This window comes from Pundamilia nyererei, unplaced genomic scaffold (assembly GCF_000239375.1).
Source record: "Pundamilia nyererei isolate P.nyererei 1_Seehausen unplaced genomic scaffold, PunNye1.0 scaffold00059, whole genome shotgun sequence".
Taxonomy (NCBI): Eukaryota; Metazoa; Chordata; class Actinopteri; order Cichliformes; family Cichlidae; genus Pundamilia; species Pundamilia nyererei.
Genome location: NW_005187460.1, coordinates 3,162,630 through 3,173,572, shown reverse-complemented (window position 1 = coordinate 3,173,572; position 10,943 = coordinate 3,162,630). Strand labels below are relative to the sequence as shown.

At 40.1% G+C, this 10,943-nt stretch overlaps 1 protein-coding gene and 1 non-coding gene across 2 annotated transcripts in view; one reads left to right on the top strand and one right to left on the bottom strand.

Annotated features, from left to right (window-relative positions):
• The first annotated feature begins 1,627 nt into the window (after positions 1-1,627).
• On the top strand, positions 1,628-1,709 carry trnal-uag (transfer RNA leucine (anticodon UAG)). The gene has a single exon. It is a non-coding gene; the product is annotated as a tRNA-Leu (tRNA).
• A 1,439-nt stretch (positions 1,710-3,148) lies between these two features.
• sdr42e2 (short chain dehydrogenase/reductase family 42E, member 2) overlaps positions 3,149-10,943 on the bottom strand; it is a 10,106-nt gene continuing 2,311 nt past the window's right edge. The window contains exons 3-11 of the mRNA XM_005734709.1: positions 10,408-10,465; positions 9,156-9,274; positions 8,899-8,974; positions 7,321-7,403; positions 6,578-6,715; positions 6,407-6,472; positions 6,218-6,281; positions 6,039-6,112; positions 3,149-3,397 (exon numbers count right to left, since the gene is read on the bottom strand). Coding sequence (XP_005734766.1) covers positions 3,149-3,397; positions 6,039-6,112; positions 6,218-6,281; positions 6,407-6,472; positions 6,578-6,715; positions 7,321-7,403; positions 8,899-8,974; positions 9,156-9,274; positions 10,408-10,465 — 927 coding nt within the window. The remainder of the gene's footprint in view (positions 3,398-6,038; positions 6,113-6,217; positions 6,282-6,406; positions 6,473-6,577; positions 6,716-7,320; positions 7,404-8,898; positions 8,975-9,155; positions 9,275-10,407; positions 10,466-10,943) is intronic.

Genomic DNA, 10,943 nt, shown 5'->3' with positions numbered 1-10,943 from the left:
GAAAAACAACCTTAGGAGTATGTACCATATGGACTCTTATTTCTTTCCTCTCTTAAACTTCTGTTACCTAATAAAGTGAACACTGCTATAAAAGCAACCGTAAAAAATAAACTCCGTTATCTGTAATGCTGCTGTTTTTGTGGGAGAGAAAATCGAATCAACACACACAACAGTAGTGAAGCATATTTTCTGCAAAGCTCAGAGTTGCCCTCATTCTTAAAGGTCACTGAGACCTTGTGTACGCTGGCACAGCAAACAATTAAACAACCTTTTGTCTCTCTTCATAATTACCCTACTTGCCACTAGTTCCCAATCCTTTAAACCTCCAAACAAGAGGTTTGCATACCATGCTCGCCCTAAGGGACAGGTCTTAGCAAGACATGCACGTGGTAACCTCACAAAGCCATCAGATAAGCAGGCAGCAGACGGCTGTGTGGAAAAACTAGACCAAGTGAAAATGAAATGGTACGGAGAGAAATGGCTGGCTAACAATGAACTGTGTGTGTGGAGGAAGCATCATCTTTTTTTTCCTGAAATGATTTACACTGTTTGAACAATGACCTTTTACTGTATTGACACCATTAGCAAAGTAGTTTCCATCATTTTGGGGGTGGTCAGCCAGTTTCACAAGAACATAATCCAGTGTTGTTTTGAGCAACAAAAGTTCATTTGATCTGCACCAGATGATATAATTGATTTGATTGAGTGCATATAACATTCACACTTTACTTGAAAACTTCCATATTAAAAATAAAAAAGAAAGGAGTTGCAGCTGCAGTTACCTGGTCGATTAAGATAAAGTAGATTAAAACAAATTTAATATTGAAACATCCAACAGTGTATAAAATACAGACAGATGAAAGCAACATAAAGTGCATTGTTAAGGTTTATGGACCAGCATGAGCTACCAAAGAGCCATCAGGACAGTAATTAGTCTCTGGATCTGGGTCTCTCCTCACACTATTCCTTCATCTGGAATGGAATAAGACGGATATTGAATGGGTAGGGAGTCAGTGTCACATGGGGACCCATCCCATCCAAGTGTGTTTGGTAGATGATATTTATGAGAGGATATGTAGAAGAATAGGAGCTCGTCAGGCAGATGCCAAGAACCCCCTAAAGATATGAGAAGGACTACAGGTGTAGATAGCTCAGTACACCTGTAGTCATATGGCAAACTAATGAACTATCTCTGGCTGCTGCATTTTCTGTTCAATATCAGAGGCTGGAGCCCATCAAACATGTGGGCCCAGGGGTCTGTAAATTAATGAGCAATACAGTGGTAAACATTGTCCATCAAAGTTGTCTGTATGATCGGTTGACTGCAACTTCCCTATCATATGATTCTTATCATTTTAATTTCCATCAGACCACTGTGATCATTTGCAGTGATGAACTGAACATAAATCATGAAAGCAAAATGACCTGTGCTGCATATCAGAGCCCCCAGAGGGCTTCAGTGTGTCGTGGGTTTATGCATTTTCCTTTATTTTGTCACCTTATTTTTCTCTGCGGCATATAAAGGCGGACGTTTCTGAAAGACGTGACGAAACGACGCGAACGCATCACAGGTTACACGACCTTACGACGTGTTATTTAAATCTAAGTATCCGAGAACCAAAGGTGTGGTAGCGTGGCCGAGTGGTCTAAGGCGCTGGATTTAGGCTCCAGTCATTTCGATGGCGTGGGTTCGAATCCCACCGCTGCCAAGAATGTATCATTTTCTGGATTAGCCATGACTCAGTTGAGTATGTGGAAGGCCGTAGACAGGTAGATTGGACCCGATGTCATCAATAACATTAAATGTCCAAGCGACGATGTGAATTTTAACGCTGCAGGTAACCCTTGGCATTCTTATGCAGTGCAAGTGCTCCCCCATGTGGCAGCTTCAAACATGACAATGTTGAGCTTTCAACCAACACTGATCCCGATAGTGGAAGGACAGCCATCCTTCCACTAAGACCACTTTCGATGAGGCTTCAGTGAACAGTTGATAGCAGCTGAAGACTAAATGCATCTCTCGGGTCCTTTGTCAGATCTTTGCAGACTTTGAGATACAGTTCATCTGCTGAACATATTTTTTTAGGCCTCCCACTTCTTCTTTCGTTCTGGACTTGACCAGTTTACTCACATTTCCTTAAAAACTGACCGCACTCCATGCTGAGATATGGCAGTTTTTCCCCTAATACCTCTTCACGAATCAACTTGTTCGTCCACAAATACTAGTTTATGTCGGTCAGATAGTGTTATCTCGGCCATTTAAATAGATTCAGCAAAAGATATGTGAACAAATGATGTGTTTTTGTATGACAGGCTACTAATAACAAAGTCCTGGCGATACAATTTAATACTGTCTGTTATGTGTTCACACAACACTCGTTCGTCTCTTGAGTTAGCTGCCTTTTTTATGCTTGAATGATTCATAAGCCAGTGAATGTGGTCAGGTACAAGGACTGGAAAATAAGTGCAAAACCAGCCAACGTGCAAGTAAAACGTTTGAAAAACCTTCAGAAAGCCTGAAAAAATAAATTGTGCATAGCTACAGCAAAAGACTATAATAATGTCTTTGAACCAAAGAAATTAAGGGTGACTCAATTCTTTTGCACAAATACAGTATATGTAAATATGGTCTCTGGAGTTTTCTAGATGTTTTTATTTCTAAAAGTGTACAAAATTTGCAGCTACAATAATAACTGAACTCTATGAAATCACAAGTCTTTATGATACAAATTGGAAGCATGCTTTAAATACAACGACTTACAGTTCAGATAATTTTCTTTTTGTGATATAAAGTTAAATGTTTGCTTTAAAATAAACCACAATAAAGTCAAATTCCAGAGAAGTCAATAACATTCACATAATACATAATAGTTTTCAGCCGCCTGCTAGACTGACGTTAAACTCAGACACACACTGAGGTCTAAACATAAAAACAGCGGCTGTCTTTGAAAAGGGGAAACAGAACTTGCATAGCCTGGTATTCTGGAGACGTATTTTTGGAGCACGTTTAGCTGGGTCTGGTGATTTGTTATTATAAGTCAGTCACACTGTAATCAGTTAACAGAAGCTGTGTAAAAGCAGAGTCTCTCATCTGAAACTGCAATGCCTGAGATGAATGCAGTGCAGCGGAGCATCAGTGAAGGAATGTTTAGTTCTGACAAATTACGCAACATAGCATGAGTATCACCACGCTGAAACCCATCAGAAGCAGCAGAAAAAGCCGCCGGGGCTGCCGGGAGGTCCGGGACAGGCTGAAAAGCGACGAGGTGTTGCGAGGCGGTCGAGACTTCAGGTATTGCTCCACGGAGTCTGCGAGGGAGTAAGGCTTCGGGCTGTAGCCCAGATCTCGGCGGGCCTTGTCAATTTTAAAAGTGTGGCTCACTGCGATGTTCCTGACCTGCAGCGGAAGAGATGAGGCATTTATAGCTTCTTTTTTGTTGTTTTTTGTATTTCTTAATACGATCAGAGTCGTCCAAGTTAAAGGTCATTCTGTCAGGTTAACGGCTCACATTAGCCTCAGTTTGGCAAACTTAGTTTTACATTGTGATAACCTGTGACTGACGGATGCCTCCAGTTACTGTGTCTTCTTTCCTCTGAGTCTAAGGTTTCGGCACGTGAACACAGACTGACAGAAGAGGTCAAACAGACACCGGTGAGACAAAAAAAGAGTTCCTACTGTCCCTTTTCTTTTTTCCATCCATGAGTCACATTTTCTTTAATGATTTCAGCCGGTACACACCTTTTAGGTCTTTGGAGTTTTCCTGTATGACTCATTCAAATCAGTTGTGTATCCACGCATTAAGACCAAACTGCTGAATCCTGATTATCCTGCCAAACCTGACAGTTATCCTGACTATATACAGTATTTTTCTCCGTGCATTTCGAAAAGCCTCCAATTTTTCCTTGATTGTCTCACATGGAGTACATCTTGTCTTCCAGGAGTAACTCACTGCCACAGGCACCACTCCAGGACAGAGACTATAATCAAATGTAGCTGAAATGTGACCCATGCATTTGTATTCTCTGGGCTAAAGTAGCCTACACATCTTACAAAGTACACATATCCTTCTGCAGCTGCTCGGCTTCTTACTAGTGCCCCTATGAAGGGTGCTGAGATATGCCAAGTTTTCAGCATATAGCTTCTTGGGAGTCACTTTGTCCATAAAAAATATTTTATGGCAATCAAACCGTGTTATCTTTGGCATTTTTTAAATTCAGCTAAAAAATTGGGGGAAAATTACTTGACATGGTTTTGCAACAGCCTGCTAGAAACAAAGTGCCTTAAGATAACATGTCAAAATTATCTTTTATATGTAGACACAACACTGGTGCTGCCTTGACTTAGCGGCCTTTTTCATGTTTGAATGATTCATTGGTCAATGATAATACAAGATAAAGCACCGGTTTTAAAATAAGTGAAAGAGGAGCCAAAGAAAGAAAAGCTTTGAAAGACTTTCAGGAACCCTGGAGAGCTACTGTTCAAGACCACGTCACAGAATTACAAGAAAGTTTGACGCCCTGGAAGCAGAATATAAAGAAATGACTCGTGACTTTTTGTGATGCCAGTGGGTCCAGAACATAACTCGTGATAAATTATAAAATTGATCTTTAATATTAAAATGTGCATTTTTGCAAAGGGAGACCATTAACACCAAAAATAATTATAGTGTTTCATCATGGTTTTGTAGTTTTGTGATGTTTTGGGGTTTTGAATTCCTAGTTAATCTTTTCAATTCTTTTTCTGATTTTAACATTCTGCTGATTGAGTTTTGGATTCCTGCTTTGATCTCTTACAGCTGTGGTGATGTTGAGCTTTAGATTTTAAGTGTGATTTCGGCTGTGGTTCCTGTTTAGTTTTTGTTAAGATGGTTTCCTGCTGTGGTGTTAGTTTAAAATTCTTCATACATGTTTAATGTGAGTTTTTGTGTCACCATGTTTTGTCTTTTGATTATTTCCTGTTTTATTTAAAATTTCAGTTGTCCCTCACATCAGAACCAGAATCAGTTGCACCAGAATCTTTTTTGCCCATCTGCCTGCTTTTCTCTCAGTTTCTTGTGCCCTTTGTATTTGTGTAACTTTTTAGACTTTGTATTTTATTTATTTATTTATTTATTGAGCAGTAAAACTTCTCTGTCTCATGCATTGTCTTTTTTTCTTTACCAAACAGTTCATTTCTGTTGGCAACATTTTAAAATATTCACTTCAAGGTACTTCATTTGAAATTCTATATAAGATATAAGAATAAAACCAGATGCTTAGTTGCTCCTTACAACAGCTTTTGAAACTGTCTTCCTATGTGTCTTCACAGACCAGGAAGAGGAAAATCTCTGCACATCACACCGTGCCTCAACCTGAGGGTTGCCGGGATCATTTGAGACCGGCCGAGAGGTGGCACAGCCATAGCAACCGCCTCTGCAGTGATGTCACTTCCTGTAAACTTCACCTCAAACTTCCTGGTCTGACCCACAGCAGTTTATGTTTTATTTACAGGGCAACCACTGATCCCCATGGCCAGCAGCTGCCTGAGAGAGAGAGCTGCGCATGCAGGCCCCTGGTGTTCAGCTTTGGTTTCTGTCTCATCACACATTCATGAGGACCTCACAGGCCGCATGTGATGGAGGCGCCTTAAGACATGTCGTACTCCAAGCTGCTCCTTTAATTTTATAGTTTTTTGAGTCAAGTAAATGTACGCAAAACCATCACAGATACAAAGACAGAATTAAAAGTTAAGTGTTCGTTTATCTGCTGAATTTAAAAAAGGGCTCACTTTAGTTTTTCATAATTCATGTGCAAGAGATAGCATCAGATGAGGGTGGGGGGGGCTGATCGGAAAATACTAATGTAGTCAGTCTCTGTCGTTGGAGAGACTTAAACATGAATGTTCTCATCAGACAGCGGGTAACTTCATCTCCAAGGTAGATATATGTACCGAGCTTGCCGGTGCTGTAACGTTCTGCAGTATAGAGTGACATCTTGAGTTAAAAATAGCTTTCAGAATCAGACTTAACCTTTATAGAAGAAGAAAGCTGCATAATTACCTCACTTCTGGTGAAAAGGAGCGGCACTGTTATCACCGGTCTCAGGACCACGTGCAGATATTCCACCAGGATGGCTTGAAATAGGAAGAAACACACACACACACACACACACACAGATTTAGCAGCAGCTCACCAAAGTTTCACTCAACTATAGTGAAAGTGAAAGAGAGAAGAGCTACCTGCTGAATAGACGAGTGAAACTGGCAGATTTATCAACGGCTGGCTGTAGCCCAGCTTCTCAAACTGCAACAGAAAGTTGAATTCAAAACAGAGGTAAGAGCAGCTTTCAGAATCAGAGTTACTCTTCAGGTAATCGCTGGTTTTAGCTTTTTCCTTAAGTCTGCTGGCAGACGGAGGCATCAACTCACCAAAGGCATCAACCATTCAAACAGATTGACCGAAACGCCATCGTTAATAAAATAGGCCTGTCCACTCTGCAAAAAGAACAGTTAACATGTTAAAAATGACAGAAGCAGCTGTGAGGCCGGAGCAGTGGAACTCATCGTGTTTACTGTTTAAATTTTCTGAGGTGGACTCACAGCGACACAGCTCCTCTTCAGCGTGAGGGCCTCAGCTGCCTGCCTGTGGGCCAGTACCAGGTTATCTACGTGCACCCAGTTCATTTGAGCCCGGGGGTCACCAAACCGGAAACTGAACAACCGACGCTCCACGTTCATCTGAGCAAGGGACAAAAAGCTCGTCTTGCATCGTTTTCTTGATTTAAACATGGACACTAAACCCAAAAATGTGTCAAACTAACATTTTGGATGGTGATATCTGCACAAAAGCTGGGAGAAGAGTTGCAACAAAGGTGATGGGTCTAATTCAAAACCGGTCTGATGCAAAAACCTTATGTTCAACCCAGTGTTTTACTGTCAGTTTTACTAACTCTGGGTTTGCTAATATTTAAGTCCACATGTATACAGATTAATTATACATTTTATTTCACATCAATTCCAGACTAGTGGTTACAGAGACAAGCAACCGACAGAACATTAAAAGTCACCGCTTCTGGCCTCTTGGCCGGTAGTAAACCCAGAACATAATGTAATCCTTGCAGCCCTTCACCAGACTGTGCCGACAGCCGCCTCGCAGAGGAGACACTGGAAGAAAAGGCATCCGTAACTGGATGCCAGAAGAGCTCCATCAATAATGCAAACTCTTCAGACAGGAATAATTCTGCCAGCGAGGCTTCAGACACCGCGAGATGAACATTTTTTTCCAGTGGCAGCACAGAAGTAATTCATCATCACTATAAGACACGCTCGCTTTAGTCCCCTACCATCACTCTGTGTAGGTGTCTTCTCTCCTCTGGTCCGTAGATGCCACAGGGCCGCAGGATGCAAGTGCGCAGCAGGCCTCCACCTTCACAAAGGAAGATCAAAATGTCACTTCATAAATATTTTAAAGCTTTTCTTTATTAAAATCTAATTGGGATTTTTTTTCTCCTCTAGAAGTAGTGGACTAAGTACATGCATTAAAATACCAATGTTACAAGTACTAAAATACTCAGAAACAGGGAAAAGGGCTGCATTAAGACTTGTGCTTATTTATATGTATTTATATGATACTTATAATGTATCAAGATAGTTTTATATGTTGTGTGATTAATTAACACAGATTTAAGGCAAATAACAACAACAACAACAATAACAATAACAACAACAATAATAATAATAATAATAAGGAAGAAGCAAAGAAGGAGAAAACTTCTGCAAGATAAATTTGAATGTCTTTTATGTTTATATCATTCACTGTATTTATATCATGCCAATTAAAGGAATTTTGCAATATAAAGAATTTTTAGCCAGGACATGGTAAGAGTGGGATTAAAAACTCCCATTTAACAAGAATAAACCTCCAGCAGAACCAGTGAGAAGCTGTGGCAGGTGAATGGAAAGAAAACGATTAAAAGGAGAGCATGGAGAAACAACAACTATGGCTGGACATTAAATAAGCCTGTGAAGTGTTCTTAAGTAAACCTTACATATAGACTCAATCAGGTGGAGCAGGTGCAGTGGAGCAGATTTACTTAAAAATGGCTTTGTAGGAGTCACGTATGAATTTAAAAAGACAAAGATGTGTATGCTGTTCATCAGATGTTTAAATGGTGTTTGTGTTTGATTACGTTCATTTTTTGTGGTTGGTCTCATGATTGGACCTGATTGCCAGTATTAGGGATGGAGTCAGCTGGAGGGCAGAGGGGTTTTTTCTCTCTCTCTTCTCATTAATAAGGATTCGAAACTTATTTTCCAATCTCAGCGAATCAACTGAATCAAAACAAAAGTTTGCAGACCCAGTCTTAGCATCTCAGTGACTTTTAGGTTGTTCCTGACATCAGTACAGACATCCTGTTATTATTATTATTATTATTATTATTATTATTATTATTATTATTATTATTATGCACACAAACACATGACCAGCTGCAGTAGATAATGAGACATGCATGCTTTTAAGCTTAATTGCATGTTGGTGCTCACTGTTGGCGTGCAGGTTTCACTGAAGGAAAGGCTTTATAAATCACAGTGTAAAAAGCAACAATACTATATGAGAAAATGAGCCATTATATACACTCAAATATATACTTTACATGTGTGTTTAAGACATCAATGTCAAGTGACTGCTGCACTAATGAGACTGTTCTGGCCAGCGCCGAGTTTAAAGCACAATCACTGTTGTATGATCGAGTTGCACACTGAGTCTCCATGGAAACTGTTGCCTCTGTCTATTTTCTCTCACTCTTTCAAACACACATTTTTGTTGCTTTTTGGTTTTTTTAAACACAGAAAGCAATTTTCTCTCAATGTGTCCTTTCCCATGTAATTCAGCGATGAGGCACAGCTATCAATTTCACAACCTTTGAGGGAGCCCCCGTTGGCTGCGATGACCATCTGCTCCGCAATCGCTTTAGTTCTGGAGTAGTGGTCAATATGCTGCAACAGAAACATAAATACCGCCTTATTATTTCCCCCTAAAGTGCAGAAAATTGCTGGCAAATGTGTATTTAGTAGAATTGCAGAGCTATTATTGGTGTGACAAAGGTTTTGCTGGAACATTAGTGATGTGGTTTGTTATCGTTAGGGTGGTGAGAATGCAGTTATTTTAAGTACTCACAGCATCAAGGGGCACATATGGCACCGAAGCCTCATCACCATCCACAATCGGTTTCCCTGCAAACACTACGTTGATGGTGCTGGTGTACACCAGTCTGGGGATGCTCCTCTCCTTACACACTGTATGAGACAGAGGATCACAGCAAAGAGAGTCAAATCTATGAATGCTGACATAATTCTCAATATGCCACAATGTATTATGCAGGTGTGCATCCATTTATAAAATGTCACTCTCTAGGCACCTTTCTTAAACCCAAGGTCAACGAACAAAGCATAAAAGACAAACAGTAAAAAGGATAATAAAAAAGCAGTATTAGAAAATAATTGGATTTAATGTTTAAAGAGAATAAGGCAGTATTAAAAAATGGGGTTAGAGTTTTGACTTGAATAAGGGAAGCAAGCCAGTATTCCTGCTATCAGGAGGAAGTGAATTCCAGAGCAGCTGAAACCTCTGTTCTCCATAGTAGTGAGATGGGGAGAGGGAATAATAAGGTGAGTGGTGGATGAAGACCTAAGTAAATAATACAAGAAGGGAGGAGTCAGGATATGGATACATTTGAATGTGAAAAGCAATATTTTGAAAGTGATTCTACAATCTATGGGCAGCCAGTGAAACTGTTGAAGAACAGAGGTGATGTGCTCTCTGGAGGGTGTGCGAGTTGTGATCTGGGCTGCAGAATTCTGAAGAATTTGTAATTTGTAAAGGGACTTGTTGGGAAGATCAAAGAGAAGAGAATTACAATAATCAATCAAAGCAGGGACAAGGATAGCAACAGCATGGGAGGTGAGGAAAGGACGGAGACGATTGATGTTGCGTAAGTGGAAGCAGGCGAACTGGGTGATGTGATTAATATGAGACTGAAACGGCAAAGTGCTGTCGGGGATGACACCCAGACTCTTAACCTGATGGGAGGGAAGGATGGAGGAGTTGTCAATATTAATGGGAAACTTGTGGGATTTGGTTAATGTGGAAGCTGTGCAGGCAAGTAGAACTTCAGTTTTATTACTCTTGAGTTTGAAAACATTGGAGGTGAACCAGATTTGACCTTCATGAGGCAGTCACAAAGGGAGATGAGTGGAAGGGTGAAATTGGGTTTGGAAGAAATATACAGCTCAGTCTCATCTGCGTAACAGTGATGGTTAATATTATATTTTTTATATATGTGATCAAGTGGAAGCATGTAAATAAGGAATAAAAGAGGCCCCAGTACCGAACCCTGGGGCACACCAGCAAAAACAGAAAATTTTCTTACCATTTATGACGTTATTGGTTCCACCAATGTTGACGGACTCCACCTGCTCTTTCCTCAACTAAAAGCCAGAGACAAAGAGGAAGGCTGTTACTCCTGACTGCATATTTTCTCTTCTATAGATAATACAGCCCTTGTTTCCACCTCTGCACAATAATTACATCCATCTCACTTAGGCTCTCATATTAGATTTGAAAGAAAATCAACTTTGAGAGCAGAAAGAAGCCAAATAGCATTAAATATAGTAAAAATAGACACAAAAATAGGAAAAATTTGATTGGATTTTGAGTGATGTACAACAGAAGAGCAAGAATACAAGTATACAAGTCTGCAGCAAACAAATGTGTCCATGTGATGGCAATTTTTTTTTCCTCACTGACTTTTTTATATTTGGATTTGGAATCCAAGGCTATGGAGACTAAAGATGAACTACGTATTTGTATACATCAATGCTAGCCACTGTAGATGAAGAAAACAAGGCATAAGCAATATAAAGAGCAGCCTCAGAAAAAGTCAGAAGCTACATCAGCTGACATTAA